We start from the raw sequence: 24,305 nt of genomic DNA on the forward strand, positions 1-24,305 counted from the left end.
GTGTAATTGAAGCAGTAGCTATGCTGCCATCTAGTGCTGAAATTGTGCTTGACGCTGCTTTCCTTTCATATATAAAGATACTAAACATGTTCTTTCTGTGTATGATTAATTGTCGTTTAAAATAAAAAATCATCATTTTTTCCCCATTATTTGTATAAAGGAACTGACATGAAATTTTCCTTGATATTGACTATTCCCAATTTAGTCTCATATCTTGATAGCTAGTGATATAGATCAGGGAAGCTATTGGCAAACAATATTTAGAATGTTCCCTTTTTGTGGTAGTTTGCTTATTTTTTTTTTTTTATTTTTTTTTAATTCTTTATTTTTGCAATGGTATGTGGTAGACCATGCATAATATTGTGGCTCGTGCAAGAGCCTATTGAGTTTCAATAGATAGTATCCATTTACATTCATGTTACAGTACATGTTTGGTTATTCAAGTTAGGCATGGCATTGCTACGGTTAACCATTGTCTTTTATGTGATTATAAGAGAAATTAAGAGATTAGAGAGAGGAACAGAAGAACATAATTAACACAATAACAATAGAGTAATTACAGTAAATACACGGGTCGGGACACCGGTCGTCTCGACCCAACTATGGTGGTCGTGGAAGGGGAGGGGAAAGGGGGGGTAACTCAGTCTGTTGTGAGTAACTACTCTTCACTCCATTTTCCCTGTTCTTAACGGTCACTATATGTTTCCCATGGTTCCCAGGTCTTAGTGAAGGCCCTGGTGGTACCCCGCACTTGGGCCGTTAGCTTGTCCATGAGGTATTGTTCTTTGATCTTATTTATCACTGTCGTGACCGGTGGGGTGTCGGGTTGTAGCCATGTTTGGGCCACTGCTCTCCTGGCTGCTAATGCTATTTTGTTAAGTAATTGTTGGCTTGGTTTAGGCCAGTCTTCTTGGGGTCTGGCCAATAGGAAGGTCCATGGGTTGAGGGCGATAGGTCTGGCCAGGACTTGGGCGGCTAGGGTTTGGATGGTTTTCCAGTATGTCTGGATTTTAGGGCAGTGCCACCACATGTGGGCATACGTCCCCTTCTCTCCGCAGTTACGCCAGCAGAGGTCTGTGGGTGTTTTTTTCATGTGGTATAACTGAACCGGGGTGGTATACCACCGGAACATTGTTTTGAATGATTGCTCCTGCATCGTGACGCAGATGGAGGTTTTGGTATTTGTCTCCCAGATGTCCTGCCAGTCTATGCCCTCTAGGGTTTCCCCTAGATCGTTTTCCCACCTGTCAGTGTAATGAAGGGTACCCCATTCCCCCGTGGTGGAGCAGAGGTGGGAGTAGAGGAGGGATATCATGCCCCTGCGGTAGCGCTCGGCTAAACATATATTTTCAAAGAAAGTTGGTTTGGTTTTAGCCGCTGATTTGACCGACTCTTGGTTAGCGTAATGTCGAATTTGTAGGTATCTAAAAAAATCTGCCGGGGTTAAAGTCGTTCTCGTTTGCAGTTCCGAGAACTGGACGACCTCGTTCCCTATGTATAGTTGATAGATTCGTTGTAGGTCCGCATTTTCTAGGCCTTTAAAATCTTTAGGCCTCATGCCTGGGGTGAATGCTCTATTTCGATATATGGGGGTGAGTGGGGATGATGTTACTGTTAGGTCATATTTTATTGCATACTTGTCCCAAATGTGGATTGAGTTTGTGATGGCTGGGCAGTCGGTCCGCAGGAGCGCTCTATACTCTTTCGGGGTCCAAATGTAGAACTGTGGAAGATCCGATTGCATAATCAGAGACTCCAGGTCTACCCATCTCCTGGTCTCAGGGGGGGTGTGCCACATTGCAATTTGCGTCAATTGGGCCGCTAGGTAATAGAAATGTAAATGTGGAAGGCCCAGGCCGCCTCTTGCTTTGGGGCGGTATAGGATGTTGCGGGCTACCCTATGTCTCTTGTTGTGCCAAATGAAGCGGTCAATAGTCCGCTGTAGCGGCTTTAGGTCATGCTTTGTTATGGGGAGGGGCAAGGCCTGGAACAGGAAAAGGATGCGGGGTAGGACATTCATTTTGACCGAATGGATCCTCCCGATCCATGAGATTGGTTTGTCCGCCCAGGTCTCCATATCCGCTATAAGTTTTTCGATCTGGGGGGTATAATTTAAGTTGTGGAGTGCTGCATGGTCTGCTGATAGTTTAATGCCGAGATAGGCGAGATAGGATTGGGATACTCGTATGTGGTACTCCGAGGTAATTCGGGTGGTCTCGTGTTGTGTAAGAAGGATTGGGAGGGCACTGGATTTCTCCATGTTGACCTTGTAGCCCGAAATAGTGCTGTAGTTCTGCAGGAGGGGCATTAGTGCGTGTAGGGAGTTGAGGGGGTCGGTCAAGGTGAGGAGGACGTCGTCCGCATAACCGGAAACTATGAATTCCTGGTCTGCTATTCTCGCCCCTGTTATGTCGGGGTGTTCCCTGATCGCCTGTAGGAGGGGTTCAAGAGTTAAGACAAAAAGCAAAGGGGAGAGAGGGCAGCCTTGTCGAGTACCGTTGTGTATACGGAAGTTTGCTTATTTTTAATGGGAACATTGTAATGTATGAAAGCTATACAAACTTAGAATCTCAGCTTAAAAGGACACTATAGTCACCAGTACCACTACAGCTTAAGAGAAAATGCAGTATTGACATTGCTGGCTAGTTACACCTCTAGCGGAGTCCCTCAGTGGTGCTTCTTGAGTCAGTGCTGCATAGTGTGCATCATTGGAGATGCTAAATGTTCCCCATAGAGATGCAATTATTCAATACAGCGCAATAACTTCCCTGGATTGGCTGAGATAATCAAGTTTGGATGGCGTTGCCAGCCGTGCTGCGTAAAGTCACCTTTTCAAAGGGGGGGAATGTGGTCTGGGGACCTAAAAAGTTAATTTACCACTATAATGTCAGGAATGCATGTTTGTGTTTCTGACACTTTTATTGTTCCTTTAACCTGGAGATGGAGGAATGCGTAGGGGTGGGTAATAGGAGTTTAACTGCTTGGTAATAAACCACATGCTATGATGTTACAGTTACTGGCTCTTGATTTCCAGTGACCTATTACATTAACATATTGTCGTTTAATTTACAAGAATGCAAACCATGTTGAACTGACAAAAAAAAAACGGCATATTTCAGGGCAAAACCGCAAATCTGAAAAAATAAAACAAAACAAAAAAAACAAGATATGAGCTTGGAGAATAATTTTACACTTTTGGCAAGTAAGTTCTCCTAATTTCCTATTTTAATAAACAAACTCCTTTTGTGTATGAGCAAAGTACATACGCAAATGGTTTTGGGACTTGTCTATCTTTCCATTATATTGATTGAGGTCATGTGTAGCTAGTGCATATCAATTACAGGATAAGTTACAGCAATCTGATTGACTCAGGGCACCCTTCTGTTCAGAACACTTTTTTTTTTTTATACATTTGTTGTTTTTTTTGGAGGATGGCACTACTTAGTCTGGACTATGTGAATAATCTGATCTTACTGTGGGGTCTTCACCCTTTTTTCACTCTATTCAGATCTAGTGGTAGGTTTTTCATCCTTGCTTGATTGCTCTACTGATCACTGATCAGTGACCACCTGTTATTGCAGAATCCTAACTTATTTTTACATCATCTATCCATGACTTCCTCGGTGGAATTTACATCCCTAGTTCTACATTCCTCAACTCCCAATCCACAGTAAATCACATCATTTCTTAGAAGCCAAAGTCTTATCACAACCTACATAATTTTTGCTTTCCGGGAAGCTAAGCAAAGATCAGGGTCCTATTACCACAGGCAATCATGGGTAACACACTATTTATTTCTTATTTTTAGTAATGCTCTTTATTGGAGCAATTGTGGTGTGTTTTCCTACCATTTCTATATAGGGTAGCAGGAGATTCTCCCGAGGTTTAGCTTGAAATGTTTTCACAGCAGCAATTGTAATTTTCTTTTCATCTTTTGTTATTTCCTGTATGAATTTATAGATTGAAACAATGGTCTTGTTTGTTTGTTTTCCAACAAGATCAGTTGACAGATTGGACTTGTCTTCATGCTTGTTGTTAAAAAAACCTGCCATTAAATATTTTGTACAGTAGGTGTTTGCAGCTAAAAATACAGACAGGTTTTAGATGGTACCCTGTACGTTACTCACGCAGTCCTCCACTGATACCGACCACTGCAAACTCTTTTACAAACTGGACGTACAGTAAGAAAAGGGCACTTTTTCTAAATTATTGCCATAGCGATTCCACCAAAACAGTATATACAAAAGGTTTACTCAGCACATGCGCACTTTCCTGCGAATGTCTGAGCAATTTTCCCTTGGTGTCTACATACACCTGATTTATGGAATACACACAACATGCTTATAGATAAGGCTTTAGTGCTTAAATATAGAATTAATGTATTTTTCATACAGAATATTTTGTGAATGTGCAGTCTTTAACATGTGAGTATTACCAACAATCTAACTATCTGACCCCTGATCAATCGGGTTTCCGCCCGAATCACTCCACTACAACTGCACTCTTAAAAGTTTGCAATGACATCCAAACTGGCATGGACAAGGAGACCTAACTGGAGCCATTTTCCTTGATTTTTACAAAGGCCTTTGACACAGTAGACCACAACATTCTACTGCACAAACTAAAAAAAAATCGGTATCGGTGATCATTCGCTAAACTGGTTTCAATCATATGTATCGGATCGCTCAAAATATGTGTCCATTTCTGACAGCGACTCCCTCCCTCTCCCAGTCACGTGTGGTGTTCCCCAAGGTTCTTTTCTCGGCCCCCTACTATTCACATTAATTATAAATAGTCTTTGGCATCTGCCAAGTACCTGTCATTAAATGTAAAAAATAAAGGCATGGGAATAGCTGGTAGTTGCTAACAACAGTGACAGCCATTTCAGAGAATATAATTTGGTGCTAAATAAACAAGCCCATTGTCCTGAGAGATGCTCATGTCTGTTCTTCTGTGTTAGTGGGTCCTAGAAACATGTGCGGCATTATATTAATTTTGTCTTGAACCATTTTAGATCATTGCAGGGCCATGATCTATAAATTGCTGGTGCTTAGAGTAGCCATTTAATCTCTACATTCATTCTACGTTCTCTTAAATCTAAGTCAATGATTGGTAGAGTTCTAAGGTTTTTGAACTGGACAAACTGTGCTGAATAATCCTATTGACCCTGTGTGAATGTGTCCAAAGTTTTTATTATCTTAATTACCCCAAACAGCTCTCGGGTCTGCATGCAACAATGTGCATATTTATTTATTTAAACTTACATTAATAAAAGTAAAGGCTGATGCAATATATCAGTTATTCGAAGCAATGATCATCGATCAGAGGAGGTTGTTAGAAAATTAGGGGAAATGTAGTTATACAGCAGTTAGGGGGAGTTGGAGCAAGGCTGGGCTCCCATGGTGTAGCCTAATGAGCATAGCTACAGGCACCTATTTTCTCCTTCACTAGCAACAAAAATTGTATTTCATTACAAACTATATTGCTGCACCGAAGAACAGGGGAAATAGGGTCAGCAGCGGATCTTTAAATCTGCGCACAATATATTTTCTATTTTGAGCCTACTACAGTATGAAGGATTTTTCATAATTTCCCCCAGGAAACTCAAATATTGGAATTTCCAAAAATAATCTGTACGATTCTATTTAAAGTGAGTAAAAAAAAAAAACCCAAACCAAACTGCATTTACAGATTTTTATTTCCTTTTTGTTAATGATGACAGAAGAGTAGTTTGTACTATATTGTTATGTAATTATTTCAAAATGTATGCTCTTATTTTTTTTTTTATCAGGAATAACACATTGTAATTTCTCTTATTTTTCAAGGAAATCTTGTTGGGTAGAAACAATTCAAGGTTAAATATTTAAAACAAAAGCAAAATTTAAAATTTATTTTTTATTTTTATTAACAGTATGGCTTAATTTCCAACTTTAATGTATGGAGGTGCTCGTGATACAAACTTAGCCAGTCAGGTTTCTGGTGTGTTTAAAGATGCATTTATGATGAACATTCTCTGGTGTCCTCAACAGGAAAACCAGAGAGCTAAAACTTGGATGGCATGATAAGGCTTCAAGGACACTCAGATCTTCTGAGTGACTGCAGTAAAGGGGATACGCACTAGTGTGTTACATGTTTTACCTGTCAACTAACACTGCTAACAACAAACTTATTTGCCAGAGGTACAATGAGCTCCTGAAATTTCATCTACGCTTGTCTAGAAGATATTGAAATTGAAAATCAAATATAGGTGCAAAACCCATAGGAGTAACATGTCCTAAACAATAAAAAAAAAAATAATTATTCTTCTTTTAACTTCCCTTTTTCCTCCTGCAGGTCTGTGAAGGCAGCTTCACTTCACAAATTGCTGTGTGTAGTACCCCTGCCTACAATTCTGCTATGAATACCCCAGTCTACCGTGAGAATCTAAGCTTGATATTGGATGGCATTACGTATACATTTCCTCAATTCCAATACCTGCTGATCTACAGCATCGATCGATTGGAACAAGATGGTGGGGCTTACCAGCTTAAAAAGGGTGACCGTAAAATAGAGGCACAAGTAAGACTGTGTGTTGTAAAGTCCAGTTAGTAGAGGGAGTTCCATTAGAACAAACAACTGGAACCTCCTACATATAACATTTTATTCGCTTTACTTCAGTGCATCCTCTCTTCCCTTTAACCTCCTCAATATCCAAAAAGCTTGATACCCTCTTTAACAGCAGCCTTTTAATTCACTCTACTTACCCAACATCATGTTGTTCTTCTGTGCAAAACCTTGATATTTGTTTCATTTCTATGTCAACTTTGCTGGTCATTTTTCCCCATCCTTCATAGCAGTTCCCCCCCTCCCCCCATATCTCTCTAACTAAACATTTTTAAGACTCTTTCTCTCTTGCATGCTTTCTTATCAAATAGTGGTTTTAGTAGGAACGATCTGTGCGGGTCATTATAACCAAACACTTTCATGATCCCATACACTGTGCATATCTGGTTATGTTTGGGATAGGGGTTCCATAAAACAATCAGATCTCCCATTGGCCCTCTTCTTGCTCTGGTCCTCCTTGAAGTGCTCAAAATAAAAAGCTTACTCTGGTACTGCTTGGAGTAGAATTTTACTGTAGGGCATGTTCTTTTTCTGAATAGGTTAATACGACCATTTTGTTCATTCACTCTGTTGCCCTCTTATCTCTTAGCACCATTACCTGGATCTTCTGGACAACTGCCTTAATGTCTCCATGACCATTAATGGCAGAGAATGCTATCCTAAAATTACGAAGAAGGATATCACCTGTCAAATTCCTAAAGACATGGTTCTCCCTTCGGAAGGGGCTACAGTGAAGGTAGTGTATGTCAATATCCTATAGGTTAGGTGTGATTAAAACCCCAAGTTTGTCTTCAGGTCTTTATTGCCTTGAAGTGTGTGTGTGTGTGTGTGGGGGGGGGGGGGGGATATATATATATATATATATATATATATGTGTGTGTGTGTGTGTGTATATATAATCTTTCTGCTAGCTGTCTAGCTAATGAATATAAACTTGTGCATTTTTAATTATCAAATATTTCTATATTTCTTATAATAAAAACATTTAACTTGGGTAATATGTTTCTCCCACACTTCTTTCAGTATAGTTTTCTCGTTAAACGCTTGATTTATGATATGGCATACTTCATATGTCTTAAATTCTCTGGTCTGACAAGATCCCCAAATTGATGTCTTAGGAATTGGTATTTGTAAAGTCCTTGCTTAAACATTTACTTTGTTTCACCTATGGTTCTTGCTTTATATGGTTAATATGCCAGACATCTCTACTTAGTCCACCACTATTCAACCACCGCCTATCCCATTTACCATTTTATGCGCACAAAATGTAAAAAAAAAAATGTCCTTCTAAAAAGCCAATGTTCAGTTTAGAAATGTGATTTCACAACTTGGTCACCATGAATTGCCACCCAAATATCTGACATGTTGGATCATATACCAAGTTTGTATCCAGGTCTATATTGCCTTGAAGCATGCATAGGTAGGCTGTATGTGCTGTTCCCATTGACATACCCATATGCTGATGCTATGTTCATCACTGGTCTTTGTAATCGTTGTCTCCAGGTTTGCGTTGATGAGTATTGTACCACATTGGGCCAAGTGGTAATTGTCAATTATTTGGATCCGGCTTTGGGGATTGTTCTTGGCAGTGTGGCTGCAATTCTGGTTACCTTAACCCTCATTTTCCTGCTCCTGAAACAGAAGAATAAGAATAAGAAGAAAAAAAAGCTGGGTGAGGATATTTTCTAGAGCAGTAACCACTAAACTTTGCACCTCACATGTTTGTGAGCATTATAGTAAACATAGCCATTAGTGACCAAATGTTACTGGAGCAGGTCTAACTTGTTTTATTTTGTTTCAGCTGTGGAGAACTTGGAGTTACTAGTCAATAATAATCGAAACACTGTATTGAGCCCGATCAGCAACACACATGGAGACTACCGGGTATCCTGTAAGAAACTGATATATATTGTTACACCATTTTTGGCCTGAACTTGTTACACAGTGAAAAATATTCAGTGCTTAGAAAATTATGTTTTAAAATGTGATAAAGATAAAAGTTTGATAAATACTTCGTATCAGGTTGAGATGTCACAGGGTCAGATAAAATAATACCTTTGATCTGAGGACCATCCATTCCTTATTTACCCCCCACAAAATAAATTGCAGAGTTTGTGTCTATGTTCCCTCTAATGAGTAATTGCTCTTCCCCATATTTTGTTTCTTATTGCTATAACCACACAGTGATGACAATAGGCAGTTTCAAAAGCAGTTAAAGGGTAATTCCAAGTATCATGTGGGTGTCATCAGAATTTGTCAATTTGTTGTACAGAATCTGTCATTGTTTAGAGCTGTCAGCTGATGCTCTCAACCAATGAATGGGGACAGCCATGGCCTCTAGCTTCTGTTGCTCTGCAGAAGCCAGAAGCACATCACCAGACAACTAGGGAGCACTGAAGCCTGTTGGGGACTCCTGTAAGGGCTCATTGCTAAACAGCTTGCCCCACAACAATAAAACAAGGCTGTAGTTATGTTGCTTGGAATAACCCTTTAATGTAAGAATTTCCATATTTTGTTCTCTTAAATTCTTTTTCATACTGCTCATTACATTGCCTTTATAATGCCTGCCTGTCCTTATTCATCATTGCTCTCCAAATCCACATCAAGCTTAATCTTCCAGACACGTTTACATACTACTTTTTTCATTCTGTTTTGGTCACCTGTTTGTTGGTCCAACACTTCTGTATTCCCATTGACTTTGTTTTATCTGTGTTTTTCTCATACAGATATCCCCAGTAGTAGCTCTGGAGGCATGACGTTCCACATTGGTGGAGGTTATTCAGGAGGAAGTGTTGGGGCTAGTTCCATGCCTCTCCTCATCACCAACTTTTTTGACCATTTAAGTCCAGAGGTTCTGGAGGAAGTGAAGGATGTTTTGATTCCTGAGTCTCATTTGACTACCCATCGTGATCGTATTATTGGAAAAGGTAAGCCGTAGAGCAATTAATCTCTAAGCTTTTTGTCACCATATCTTTACACAACTCCATAAGTAAACTAAGGACTCATAGTTGGCATACAAAGGCACTCACTTGTTTCCAAGACTACTAGGGATACTGATCCACACACATCAAATATAAAGCCACATTCTGTCACGTGGTTTTATGCCATTACAGTTCTATCTAACAAAAGATTTCACTATTGCTTCTGGTGAATCTGTAGAGCATGGACTTCTCCAAAAAGTCATGAAGCATTTTGTCTCAGAAACAGGGTGTTAGTGTCTATCTCTGCTTTACAGATGTATTATGTATAAATAAGTATAATCCAGGGACAGTGTGAGACATTTTGACTCTTTACAGGTCACTTTGGGAGTGTTTATCATGGAACCTACCTGGATGAGGAACAGCAAGAAGTTCACTGCGCTGTCAAGTCTCTTAACAGTGAGAACATAAAAGGCTTTATTAAAAATCAATTGCTGATGCACATGTGTTAAAGGCATATTCCAATTAGTCTTGTTTTCATGTTGCTTGAAACCTTCATTTTTATGGTACATGTTCTGGGAAGTGTTATGTGTAGCTTTAATTGATTGCCTCTCATGCCTTCATTGTAACTTCCAGGGATCACTGATGTATATGAAGTGGAAGAGTTTCTCAGAGAGGGAATTATAATGAAGGGCTTCCACCACCCACATGTATTGTCGCTTATTGGCATTTTCCTTCCTCGCGATGGTCTTCCACTGGTAGTTCTTCCATATATGACACACGGAGACTTAAGACACTTCATTCGTAGTGAGGAGAGGGTAAGATTCCAAAACTAGTTGTTGCCGCTACTATCATTTTTTATTAGTGTTTTTTATGTATAGATAATGATTCAACATGCATCTTATACCACTGAACACCAGTTAATTCAATATGAATTTAGGAACTGTGAAAGGACAGAATGTCCCTGTGGAGACTTACTAACTTTTTGGGGGGGAAAAGTTTGTAAGGAACATTTCAGAGCATATTCACAACATTTACACGCATGGCATGCCCACTCCATATGAGCTCTGATTTGAAGCCCATCTAAATTAATAAAAAATGCCCCCTTCCCAAATAACCCTGAGATGAGACAGCCAAAAGAAATGAAGTCCAGAGCAATATCCGAGTTGGTACCAAAATAAACTGGTCTACTGTTTAGCAGGCAAGCAATTTGACAAACAAGAAAAGAGACAAATTTAAAACCATTGGAGGGCCAGTAACCAATATAGCACATAACATGGCATGCAGGTTATTCTAAAACAAATACATGGGCCTGCAGCTTCCCACCAGATTATTCCCCCATCCCAAACTTTGTGATCAGACAGAAGGGAGCCATCCTATTCTTAAATTACATATGCCCCAAGTGTATATATTTCACCATGTATTTTAATAAGCAGATAAACTGTAATCTATAAATGGCCAGAATTACAATCCGTTCAGTAGAAATTCATGATTAAAAAAATATATATAATTAACCCCTTAAGGACACATGACATGTGACATGTCATGATTCCCTTTTATTCCATAAGTTTGGTCCTTAAGGGGTTAAAGGCGAAGTCCAGACCCCTAATGCGAAGTGCTTAATGTGTGAATAGTGTATCCTTGTTTTTTAATATTTTAAAAAGTGCAGATTTCAATAGAAATTTGAGTGTGTTCAATTATGTGATGTTAATATGGCATAGTCTCAAAGGTTCTCCTGTGATCTTCACACCTTTCCGATTTATAAGCATTCAGCATCTAAGTCCTCGTTCTTAATCTTATCAGAATCCTACAGTGAAAGACCTGGTCGGCTTTGGGCTTCAGGTTTCCCGGGGAATGGAATACCTGGCAAACATGAAATTTGTGCACAGAGACCTAGCAGCTCGAAATTGCATGTAAGTAAACATTATTTTTACAGGAGCCAAAAGCCTGCCAAGCTGCAGGAAGTCACACTGTATATATAAGGGGTATGTCCGGAGTCCCCATAATAGTCTGATTGGGCAGTTTCCATGCTTACTTATATGTGATGTTCCATACATGTTTTCTTGTGGAAAAGATTCACCTTTAACTTTTAGGTACAAATCACCTAGCTATAAATAATGCCCAGGGATGGGTTGTTCAATGCTATTTTTCTTCTTAGCACTGGCTGGATTAAAACACATTTATAGGTTACCTGAATAAAGGCACACTAGAAGAAGTGCAAACATAAATACCAGGGGCGACTGACCACTCGAGTAGAATCGTCATGGACTGAGGGCCTGAGACAGCCATGCACCAGCTGGGAAGATCATAGGTCTCTCCAGCTGGATAGGAACATTTTACAAATAAATCTGTTTTATCAATAGGTTGCTGGTCCCCTGATGACATGCAGGGCTCTATCAACCTATGGCACAGCACATTACCACTCTCACAAAGTGAGACCTGGCAGCATTACCTGCTCTCTGTGTCTGGTCTACTCCATGGATGGGTCTTCTCCCAGGCAGGGATAGGAAGTGACATCACTTCCTGCACTCTTATCTCACACAGAGTGCTTTCACAGCCAATGAGGTGAGTAGGCAGTAGCCTGACAATGACAACAGGGAGCGTGTGTGAGTTAGGTAGAGAAAAGGGGAAGATGGAGCGAGAACGAAACGTTGGTGAAGGCAATAGAGGCACAGAAGAGAGGCAAAGCGTGCCGTGGTTAAGAGAAGAACTATGTAAGAAACAGAGCATGTAATAACCCTGGGGGAGCAATCCGAGAGAGAAAATCGTGATAAAGGAATTAGGGAGAACATAAGTATAGGAGGACAGCAATGGAAAATAGAGATACTTGAAAAGGATGGGGAGATGGAAAATAGGGGCTGGAATGACAGAGGCACATTTGGGAATAATGGGTCTAATGGGGTAGAGGCACACAGGAGTTTTGTATATGTGCGGTTAATGGGAAGAGAGACAAAATAAAAGGGGTGGGTTATAAAATCGGGAGAGAAATGTGTTTGGGAAGAACAAGTATGACATGTAAGAATTGTAAAGGTCACAGGGGGGTGATGGGGAGGCAAGGTGTGACAAACAAAAGAGGAGATAATGCGGAGAGAAACAGGTTAGTGAAAGATGGTGAAAAGGACACCAAAGGAGGATGAGGGGGGGCAAAAGATATTAATAACACAAAAAATAAATACACATGCATTACTTAAATAATCCTTTATACGCATACATTTTGACACAGGTTTCAATTAAGCTCCTCATTAACACACAGACAGTGACACAGATTTCAACTACAGCACTCATTCACACTCATGCTGAGACAGGTTTCTAATACACTTATCATTTACACATGCTTACACTCTACACACATACACCCCATCACACTCACACTAACACTACTCACAATTTCACTACTAAAGTCACACACAATGCTGAAATGTACTCCTGTGTTGACACACAGACAGTCCTTACTATTCTATCCCTGAATACATGCACACTCCACACACTAATGCATTTTGGCATTCGTACACAAACACTTCCCTGTATTCAGACATATGGGCCTTGACAAAAATACACCCAAAGCATTTAGATATTCAAAATAAAATCACCCTTTACATTCCATACAGATGCCTCTATTTTTACACATATCTGTTATACTTGTAGAACACTGTATTAACACTTACACTACATGCAAATTAACCTCTGCCACTACAGATATTGTACTTTAAGATTGATACACATCAGCATTACACACACACATACATCCCTACTTTGAGCATAGTATGGTAATATGTATGGTATGGTATTTATCATTTTATATAGTTGCAGCCAGGGCTGCCATCACAAATTTTGGGGCCCCTGACAAAGCACAAAGTCTGGGCCTCCCGGGCCCGCCCACGCCCTACCTAGTCCGCTGACAATGATGCAGGACTGAATGTGGTGTGTATAGTGGAAGTGAATTAGAATGTGTGTAATGGATGTAGTGTTTGTGTGTATTAGATACTGTTTGTGCAGTGAATGCAGAGTGTGTGTTTGTGTAGTGGATGTAGTGAGTATAGTGAACGCAGAGTGTGTTTGAGTAGTGGATGTAGTGTGTGTACAGTGATGTAGTGTTTGTATGTACTAGATGAAATGTGTTTAGTGGATGCAGTGTCTGTAGTGTGTGTATTAGACGCAGTGTCTGTGTATAGTGAATGCAGAGTGTTTCAATTTGTGGTGGATGTAGTGTGTGTACTGTGAATACAGGATGTTTGTGTAGTGGATGCTGTGTGTACAGTTAATGCAGAGTGTGTGTCAGTATAGTGAATCCAGAGCGTGTGCATAGTTTAGTGAATGCAGAGTGTGTGTTAGTGTGTAGTGAATGTAGAGTGTGTCAGTGTAGTGAATGTAGGGTGTGTGTTAGTGCAGTGAATGCAGAGTGTGTGTTAGTGTGTAGCGGATGCAGAGTGTGTGTTAGTGTGTAGCGGATGCAGAGTGTGTGTTAGTGTGTAGCGGATGCAGAGTGTGTGTTAGTGTGTAGCGGATGCAGAGTGTGTGTTAGTGTGTAGCGGATGCAGAGTGTGTGTTAGTGTAGTGAATGCAGAGTGTTAATGTGTAGCGGATGCAGAGAGTGTTTGAGTAGTGGATGTAGTGTGTGTACAGTGGTGTAGTGTGTGTTTGTGTAGTGGATGTAGTGTTTGTATGTACTAGATGAAATGTGTTTAGCGGATGCAGTGTCTGTAATGGATGTAGTGTGTGTATTAGATGCAGTGTCTGTGTATAGTGAATGCAGAGTGTTTCAATTTGTGGTGGATGTAGTGTGTGTACTGTGAATACAGGATGTTTGTGTAGTGGATGCTGTGTGTACAGTTAATGCAGAGTGTGTGTCAGTATAGTGAATCCAGAGTGTGTGTGTCAGTATAGTGAATCCAGAGTGTGTGCATAGTTTAGTGAATGCAGAGTGTGTGTTAGTGTGTAATAAATGCAGAGTGTGTGTTAGGGTGTAGTGAATGCAGAGTGTGTCAGTGTAATGAATGTAGTGTGTGTGTAAATTTGTAGTGAATGCAGGGTGTGTTAATGTGTAGTGAATGCAGAGTGTGTTAATGTGTAGTGAATGCAGAGAGTGTGTTAATGTGTAGTGAATGCAGAGTGTGTTAATGTGTAGTGAATGCAGAGAATGTGTTAATGTGTAGTGAATGCAGAGAGTGTGTTAATGTGTAGTGAATGCAGAGAGTGTGTTAATGTGTAGTGAATGCAGAGAGTGTGTTAATGTGTAGTGAATGCAGAGAGTGTGTTAATGTGTAGTGAATGCAGAGAGTGTGTTAGTGTGTAGCGGATGCAGAGTGTGTGTTAGTGTAGTGAATGCAGAGTGTGTTAATGTGTAGTGAATGCCAGTATAGTGGATGCAGTGAGTGTGTTAGTGTGTAGTGTATGCAGAGTGCATGTTGTATTAGTGAATGCAGAGTGTGTGTTAGTGTGTAATGAATGCAGAGTGTGTGTTAGTGTGTAATGAATGCAGAGTGTGTGTTAGTGTGTAGTGAATGCAGAGTGTGTCAGTGTAATGAATGTACGGTGTGTTAGTGCAGTGAATGCAGAGTGTGTGTAAATGTGTAGTGAATGCAGAGAGTGTGTTAATGTGTAGTGAATGCAGAGAGTGTGTTGGTGTGTAGCGGATGCAGAGAGTGTGTTGGTGTGTAGCGGATGCAGAGAGTGTGTTGGTGTGTAGCGGATGCAGAGAGTGTGTTGGTGTGTAGCGGATGCAGAGAGTGTGTTGGTGTGTAGCGGATGCAGAGAGTGTGTTGGTGTGTAGCGGATGCAGAGAGTGTGTTGGTGTGTAGCGGATGCAGAGAGTGTGTTGGTGTGTAGCGGATGCAGAGAGTGTGTTGGTGTGTAGCGGATGCAGAGAGTGTGTTAGTGTGTAGCGGATGCAGAGAGTGTGTTAGTGTAGTGAATGCAGAGTGTTAATGTGTAGTGAATGCAGAGAGTGTTTGAGTAGTGGATGTAGTGTGTGTACAGTGATGTAGTGTGTGTTGAAATGTGTTTAGCGGATGCAGTGTCTGTAGTGGATGTAGTGTGTGTATTAGACGCAGTGTCTGTGTATAGTGAATGCAGAGTGTTTCAATTTGTGGTGGATGTAGTGTGTGTACTGTGAATACAGGATGTTTGTGTAGTGGATGCTGTGTGTACAGTTAATGCAGAGTGTGTGTGTCAGTATAGTGAATCCAGAGTGTGTGCATAGTTTAGTGAATGCAGAGTGTGTGTTAGGGTGTAATAAATGCAGAGTGTGTGTTAGGGTGTAGAATGCAGAGTGTGTGTTAGGGTGTAGAATGCAGAGTGTGTGTTAGGGTGTAGAATGCAGAGTGTGTGTTAGGGTGTAGAATGCAGAGTGTGTGTTAGGGTGTAGAATGCAGAGTGTGTGTTAGGGTGTAGAATGCAGAGTGTGTGTTAGGGTGTAGAATGCAGAGTGTGTGTTAGGGTGTAGAATGCAGAGTGTGTGTTAGGGTGTAGAATGCAGAGTGTGTGTTAGGGTGTAGAATGCAGAGTGTGTGTTAGGGTGTAGAATGCAGAGAGTGTGTTAGGGTGTAGAATGCAGAGAGTGTGTTAGGGTGTAGAATGCAGAGAGTGTGTTAGGGTGTAGAATGCAGAGAGTGTGTTGGGGTGTAGAATGCAGAGAGTGTGTTGGGGTGTAGAATGCAGAGAGTGTGTTAGGGTGTAGAATGCAGAGAGTGTGTTAGGGTGTAGAATGCAGAGAGTGTGTTAGGGTGTAGAATGCAGAGTGTGTGTTAGGGTGTAGAATGCAGAGAGTGTGTTAGGGTGTAGAATGCAGAGAGTGTGTTAGGGTGTAGAATGCAGAGAGTGTGTTAGGGTGTAGAATGCAGAGAGTGTGTTAGGGTGTAGAATGCAGAGAGTGTGTTAGGGTGTAGAATGCAGAGAGTGTGTTAGGGTGTAGAATGCAGAGAGTGTGTTAGGGTGTAGAATGCAGAGAGTGTGTTAGGGTGTAGAATGCAGAGAGTGTGTTAGGGTGTAGAATGCAGAGAGTGTGTTAGGGTGTAGAATGCAGAGAGTGTGTTAGGGTGTAGAATGCAGAGAGTGTGTTAGGGTGTAGAATGCAGAGAGTGTGTTAGGGTGTAGAATGCAGAGAGTGTGTTAGGGTGTAGAATGCAGAGAGTGTGTTAGGGTGTAGAATGCAGAGAGTGTGTTAGGGTGTAGAATGCAGAGAGTGTGTTAGGGTGTAGAATGCAGAGAGTGTGTTAGGGTGTAGAATGCAGAGAGTGTGTTAGGGTGTAGAATGCAGAGAGTGTGTTAGGGTGTAGAATGCAGAGAGTGTGTTAGGGTGTAGAATGCAGAGAGTGTGTTAGGGTGTAGAATGCAGAGAGTGTGTTAGGGTGTAGAATGCAGAGAGTGTGTTAGGGTGTAGAATGCAGAGAGTGTGTTAGGGTGTAGAATGCAGAGAGTGTGTTAGGGTGTAGAATGCAGAGAGTGTGTTAGGGTGTAGAATGCAGAGAGTGTGTTAGGGTGTAGAATGCAGAGAGTGTGTTAGGGTGTAGAATGCAGAGAGTGTGTTAGGGTGTAGAATGCAGAGAGTGTGTTAGGGTGTAGAATGCAGAGAGTGTGTTAGGGTGTAGAATGCAGAGAGTGTGTTAGGGTGTAGAATGCAGAGAGTGTGTTAGGGTGTAGAATGCAGAGAGTGTGTTAGGGTGTAGAATGCAGAGTGTGTTAGGGTGTAGAATGCAGAGAGTGTTAGGGTGTAGAATGCAGAGAGTGTGTTAATGTGTAGCGAATGTCAGTATAGTGGATGCAGTGAGTGTGTTAGTGTATAGTGTATGCAGAGTGCATGTTGTATTAGTGTATGCAGTGTGTGTTTTGTCAGTGAATGCAGTGTGTGTTTTGTCAGTGAATGCAGTGTGTGTTGTGTCGGTGTATGCAGTGTGTGTTGTGTCGGTGTATGCAGTGTGTGTTGTGTCGGTGTATGCAGAGTGTGTGTTGTGTCAGTGTATGCAGAGTGTGTGTTGTGTCAGTGTATGCAGAGTGTGTGTTGTGTCAGTGCATGCAGTGTGTGTTGTGTCAGTGCATGCAGTGTATGCAGTGTGTGTTGTGTCAGTGTATGTAGTGTGTGTGTGTGTGTTGTGTCAGTGTATGTAGTGTGTGTGTGTGTGTGTGTGTGTGTGTGTGTGTAAATGTGCAATCTGGGGGGGAGGGGGAGGGGGTTGAAGGGGCATTTTCACATAAATTAAAAAATTAATTAAATGTTATTCCCCCCTCCCTGCTTACCTGGTCCAGGGAGGGGGAGATTCCATCCCTGGTGGTCCGGTGGGGGGGCCCCCCGGCTCCCTGTTACCACAGAGGGGGCCCAGCACAAGGCCTGTTCTCTCTTCTCTCTTCCAATAACTCTCGCGAGACCCGCGGAGCGTTGCCATGGCAACCGGGTCTCGCGAGAGTTATTAGAAGAGAGAAGAGAGGAGAAGAGGCCTTGTGCTGGGCCCCCTCTGTGGTAACAGGGAGCCGGGGGCCCGCGGCTGCACACATAGATAGCGATATTCGCTATCTATGTGTGCAGAAAGGGAAAGTGGGGCCCAGGACTGCTAGAGCAGTCCGGGCCCCCCAGGGCCGCCGGGCCCGTGACAACCCTCATGGTTGTCACCCCCTGATGGCGGCCCTGGTTGCAGCAGATAAAAATACATTCCTTATTCACACACACATTCACGAAAACCAAATGTGTACATGCAGACACACTAACGCTCTATAAACATACACATTCCTACTGAGACATAATGCAAAAAAGCACATCCATCCAGATTATGCACAAGTGCATTGACATATTTTACACACTCAAATACATACATGTATTTATACACAGGTCTTCACACTGTACACATCCAAAGGAACGCAGTATTACATGAAAGTTAGATTTAACATTTAATGCATATATACTGTTTTTTTCCGTGTAGAAGACGCCCTCATGTATAAGACGACCCCTATTTTTTAAACCCAAAATTAAGAAATCAATATTTTAAACATCAAATAGAACAACGTTGATATTTTAGAGGTGACTTTTGAGGAGAACAACACACTTCTGATTCTCATGCCTCCCCTGTGCTACACAATTCTGTGACTTTAACGGCTATATAGTGCATGCTTAGAGACTACAGCTCCCACAATACAGCAGGTGGTGTGGGGGCATGCTGGGATATCACAGTAGTATTGATGTCTGCTGCAGCTCCCATGCATATAGGGACCTCTTCCTCCATGCCACAGCATCCAGGATTGGCGGGAGGGAGGCCAGGTATGTGTGTGGCACACTGAAATGCGGCAGGTGCCATCTTAGCTTGGGCCCCACACACGTGTTTTTTTTTTGTTTTTTTTTACCCCTACAGTGACATTCAGTGTATAAGACGACCCCTAATTTTAGACACAATTTTTTTTAAAAAAAAAAACATGGTCTTATACATGGAAAAATACAATAGTTGGCCCTCAAAGGGCATGGAGATTGCGATTGTCTTTCTGAAAATAATTTGTTGCGATGGGATTTGGGGGTAAATCTATAGAAAAGGTCATTTATATGATATACAGTATCTCACAAAAGGGAATACACCCCCTCACATTTTTGCAAATATTTTATCTTTTCTTGTGACAACACTGAAGAAATGACACTTTGCTACAATGTAAAGTAGGAAGTGTACAGCCTGTATAACAGTGTAAATTTGCTGTCCCCTCAAAATAACTCAACACACAGCCATTAATGTCTAAACCGCTGGCAACAAAAGTGAGTACACCCCCAAGTGAACATGTTCAGTACAGCTTGCCTTTTTGGATTAGGTAGTTAGTAGGGTTTTCCAAAGTAGATGCACATGTTGAATTCATGTCATACATGCTTATGGCACTTCAGGGGTTAACGTAATTGCCATGCCAGAATAAAAAAAATGAAAACAACCAGATTTTTTGTAAAAATAAAGGCACAACTCATAGCTAACTTTTAGTTGTGCAAAAAAACTAAGTACATCACTCTGCACTGACAGCAATGTATTTTAATGGATAACTTTATTTTTGGTGTTTTTTTAAGGTTGGATGAGGCCTTTAGGGTGAAGGTGGCAGACTTTGGGCTGGCAAGGGATGTTTTTGACAAGGAATATTACAGTGTGAGACGCCACAAGAATGCACGACTGCCGGTGAAGTGGATGGCCCTGGAGAGCCTGCAGACACAGAAATTCACTACCAAAAGTGATGTGGTAAGGATTTGCCAGTTAGCAAGTAGGAAACCTATTAGGAGGTTATAATGTAGAAAGAAGTGTTAAAATAGAGCAGGTGGCTCACAAAAAGTTGTTCATGGGAAGGATCACATTAAAGGGACACTATAGTCACCCAGACCACTTCAGCTCAATGAAGTGGTCTGGGTGCCAGGTCCCTCAGGTTTTAACCCTTCATATGTAAACATAGCAACTGCTATGTTTACATTATGGGTTAATCCAACCTCTAGTGGCTGTCTTCCTTACAGCCGCTAGAGGTGCTTCTCCGACGCTGGATGCGAAATTTGCATCCAGCGTGCAGCACATCCATAGGAAAGCATTGAGAAAGGCTTTCCTATGGACTGTTAGAATGCGCGCGTGGCTCTTGCCGCGCATGCGCATTCTGCTCCAATCTGGAGCTGACATCGGCGGGGAGGAGAGGTCACCAGCGCGAGGGAGCCCGGCACTGGATTAAGCGAAGCTGTTGAAGGGGTTTTAACCCCTTCAGTGCTACGGGAGGGGGACCCTGAGGGTGAGGGTCGCCCAAGGATGACATAGTGTCAGGAAATGGGTTTGTTTTCCTGACACTATAGTGATCCTTTAAGAGAACATTTATGGAGTAAAGAGCTTTGGGAATAATGATTTGTTCAGTGAAATTACTATGCTTTTTGCCTTTCAGTGGTCATTCGGGGTGCTGTTTTGGGAACTTATGACGCGTGGAGCGCCACCATATCCAGATGTGGACCCTTATGACATCACTCGTTACCTGTTCAGAGGAAGGCGTCTTCCACAACCTGAATATTGTCCTGACCCACTGTAAGTCTAATACAGTAACACACAAATAGTGCCCCTCTTTCTTAAGATCCACGTTTATTGGATTTAATTTGTATAGAGCAAAACCCCATAAAGAAAACAGTGCTGGAAGGGTAATTCAGATTATTATTTATTTAGAGTTTTGATGGATAGCATTGACACTCAAAGTATTTCTGATTTAAATTTCTCATGATGATCAACACTTGGTCTCCTTAATAAATCACTGCTGCCTTTAGACTTCCTTTATATCAGTGTTGGCTTACCTTGGAACCAGGGATATTTGATCATTTACATTTCCCATTCAGAGACCCAGCTCTGGTAATTTTGATTATGTGCATTACAATTGAATATGTTTTGTTTAGAGCCTGTATTTAGTAATTCCTCTGTAAAATGAAGAAATGTGTTTATTAATGTCATCCGAGAAATTATGTAACCAGAGTAACCCAAATTCTCCCAATAGATACACACTCATGTTGCAATGCTGGAGTGCACATCCTGAGGAACGACCAACATTCACTCAGCTCATCAGTGAAATAGAGGTGATCTCCAATTCTCTGCAAGGGGATCACTACATTAATCTCAATGTCACCTACGTTAATCTGGATCGGGACCAGCTCTTTCCACCTCCACCACCAGGCTCTGAGGATGAGTTAGGGGATGATGACACAGAAACTGATGAACAAGAGGACTTAGATGAAAAGTAATGAACATTGTTTTACACCACTGGAGCTGCTAATATCTTCTGAAATGCTGGAGATGGGAGGAAATCGTGACAACTACTATAAGTAGTCTTGACTGTCCACTGGTCATTTATGCATAATATGTATAGAGCTTTCTGGGAATACAAGGAGTCCACCTTAATAATTTCATAGTTTCCATATTTCACGGACCCCATATTAAAGGCGGTAAGAACCTTTTAGCCTAAAAACATATATGCACCATCACTTCTTTAAATGATTGGTGGTTCTCCTGCTGCACTGAGATCCACCATTAAAAAGATGGTACTTTAATTGATTGTTCTCTGTCCTGTACGTGCATATGACCTTCAAGTGCACATATATGGTCCTGTTTTTATGTTCTAGACCAGAAATCTCAAACCAGATCTCATATCCAGGATTTTTTTATAACCACACTGAGAAAAAATGGGTATTAACAAGCCTTCTGGCAAAGCTGGGGGTCATCACCACCAGAGATCATCAATATAGTCATGTATTCCAATATAATTTCTACTTCCAATGACTTCTAATCCTGATTAATACTAATGTAATGTTTTACCCTAAATTACGGCCCTCGTATTGAACCGGAATAATCATCTTTTATTTTTTGGTGTGGCTGACAATCTCTTCATGAATTGTCCTGTTTTGCTACAGCAAGATGCAGAACTAGTCAACTAGACCAAAGCTAATATTTGAAAACTATGTTTTGAGAAAAATAGCTCCTGAACGCCAACAATAAAATTAAAGATGTTCCCCTTCAGTAAGGACAGTTGCATGCACAAATTTCTCATATAGCAGCAAGGAAACTGATAAATATTTAAGACTTTACTTTCTACCCACCAATGGGGCAATGGGTCACGGGAGAGATCATTACATGCATATTGACAACACATTCAGGGTTATTTATTAATCACCAAAATTAAATCTGAATGTCAAAATCCAGGTTAAAATAGCTGATTTGGTGAAAGTTTTACTGCTATTTTAGCTTCCGTTACCAAAAATGTTTGGTGAGCATCCCTGTTATGTTTGGAAGACCATGAGAACCTTATTTGCAACGAAATGTATTTGTACCGTGGGACAGTAATAATACTTTAACAAGGGAGAAATGGTTTGGGGTTGCAGTAAGAACACTCTGGGACAATGGTTATACTTGAATTGGACATGACTGTGTAGTGTGTGTGTGTGTGCGTTTATGTATAAGATATACTTTCTAAAATAATATTTTTTTATGGAGATGTCATTTATAAATCCTTTGTAAAACTGATACAATACTCCCTGCACTCGTGTTGAGGAGCAGGGAACTGGAGTGTAAATAAATACGATTTTTCTTTTTACTATGATATAACGTGTCTTGGATTGGGATGGCAAATTAGCTGCAAAAAGCAGTACATTTTAAAGGGAAGTGAGTTGCTGGATAGTAAAATAAGGTGCTGGTATTTTAGTAAAAAAAATGTACTCAGTGCTGTCAAAACCTCAGATCAGTGGCACCAATGATCTACAGAGTGATGGTACCGGGATGGCAATCCAGGAAACGCCTATATATGTCCTTAGAGCAGATTAGCGTTCGAACCCATGGGAGGCTAGCTTATCTTTGGAATGGTATCTCAAGAACCAAGAAAGGTTTGCCTAATTATTTCCTTATCAAGCCCCTGGGAGAACAGACTAGTTTGCCTGGGTCATTATTAGTCTACTTAAGGAAGGTTACTCTAACATTCCATGATAGGATAGACTAAGCATCCAGGGAAAGCTAAGCTAGGGACATAGTGAAAGTTGACTTAAGGACACAAGGTAGCCTGGAATTTCCTGGCCTGCACTTAATATATTGTGTACAGCTGGCATTACGGACCAGTACAATAAGTTTAAAGAACTGTAGTATGCTTACAACTGATGTACAACTTCCTGAAACCACCTACCTTACCGGTTTAATACATGTATATGAACAACCAGAGGAAAAATGATATCCGAGCACAATTCCACCCAAATGCCATGGAACATATGTATCACACTTTGGCTTTCCTGTAGATTTGGACATTTATTCCCGGAATCATCAACACAGATTGTCGATAAATGTCCAAAACAGTTATAAGGAGAGGAAAGGCCACTCCTGCTGTAGAATCTTTAAAGGGAATCCAGATGTTCCTGGAAGCCTATGCTTTATAGGAGTGACTGGAATTCTTGCATCTCTCTATATTTAATGTACTGACCTGCCATTTAATGCACTGAAGTATTCATTTTTCATGAGCATCCTGATTTGAAGAAAGCTGCCACCTTTCTGCACTTTATTTCAGTGTGTAACCTGTCATTCTCCCTTATTGTCACCAATTCCCATTTGTCACTCACATACACATGTGAATTATTTAGTTGTGTATTGTTTGCCCTCTTTCTATACTTTTAGATATAATATATTTTTGTAAATATTTTTTTTTCCAATACAAATGCAACAATGAACAGGTTGGGTCCTTAGGGTTGTAGTTCTTAGTAAGTCACACAGGACCTTCAGCTGGACGAGTTGGTAATGAGGAAACTAGTAACCAGAGTGTGGACTCGCAGGTCCCTGCAATGTCATGCTGTCTGTTGGTGCTCACATCAACATCACCATATCGGCCTGATATATTCTTTCATTGTAATATTTCGACAGTCATATTCCTCCAACTTACCTCACTGTTCTTTATTTCGGAATTGTTTCCAAACATATTTCTCATTCTTCTGTTTGATGCGAATATCCCCAAAACAGGGGTTCTTTAACCCCTTAAGGACCAAACTTCTGGAATAAAAGGGAATCATGACATGTCACACACTAAGTTTGTCATAAAAACCTCACAAATGTCAGTAGATAAATTCATCTCAGTGGGAAGCAAGAGAAATGTAGGATAGCTCTCAAAATAAATTAATCTCCCATTCAAGTGATTAAATTAGGTTTTGCCAATAATGGGGTAGTCTGATACAGTAGCAGTCGAATGATATGACCAACAATCCCATTTTTTTTTTTTTTCATAAAATAAGTTTGTATGTAGCTTAGCTGCATTATATTATGTTGTCAGTGTGTTGTGGCTAACATAAGCCCAATAAAT

General features: G+C 40.9%; 1 protein-coding gene across 1 annotated transcript in view; it reads left to right on the forward strand.

Moving 5' to 3' along the window:
• The window catches only part of MST1R (macrophage stimulating 1 receptor), a 100,655-nt gene extending 78,087 nt beyond the window's left edge, over nucleotides 1-22,568 (forward strand). Inside the window, exons 12-22 of the mRNA XM_063426567.1 lie at nucleotides 6,334-6,558; nucleotides 7,193-7,339; nucleotides 8,107-8,275; nucleotides 8,405-8,494; nucleotides 9,330-9,530; nucleotides 9,900-9,980; nucleotides 10,158-10,339; nucleotides 11,325-11,434; nucleotides 19,543-19,708; nucleotides 20,385-20,521; nucleotides 20,979-22,568. Of these exons, the coding sequence (XP_063282637.1) occupies nucleotides 6,334-6,558; nucleotides 7,193-7,339; nucleotides 8,107-8,275; nucleotides 8,405-8,494; nucleotides 9,330-9,530; nucleotides 9,900-9,980; nucleotides 10,158-10,339; nucleotides 11,325-11,434; nucleotides 19,543-19,708; nucleotides 20,385-20,521; nucleotides 20,979-21,222 (1,752 nt within the window). The 3' untranslated portion in view covers nucleotides 21,223-22,568. The remainder of the gene's footprint in view (nucleotides 1-6,333; nucleotides 6,559-7,192; nucleotides 7,340-8,106; nucleotides 8,276-8,404; nucleotides 8,495-9,329; nucleotides 9,531-9,899; nucleotides 9,981-10,157; nucleotides 10,340-11,324; nucleotides 11,435-19,542; nucleotides 19,709-20,384; nucleotides 20,522-20,978) is intronic.
• Nucleotides 22,569-24,305: the final 1,737 nt, after the last annotated feature.

Source organism: Pelobates fuscus, chromosome 7 (assembly GCF_036172605.1).
Source record: "Pelobates fuscus isolate aPelFus1 chromosome 7, aPelFus1.pri, whole genome shotgun sequence".
NCBI classification, from domain to species: Eukaryota; Metazoa; Chordata; class Amphibia; order Anura; family Pelobatidae; genus Pelobates; species Pelobates fuscus.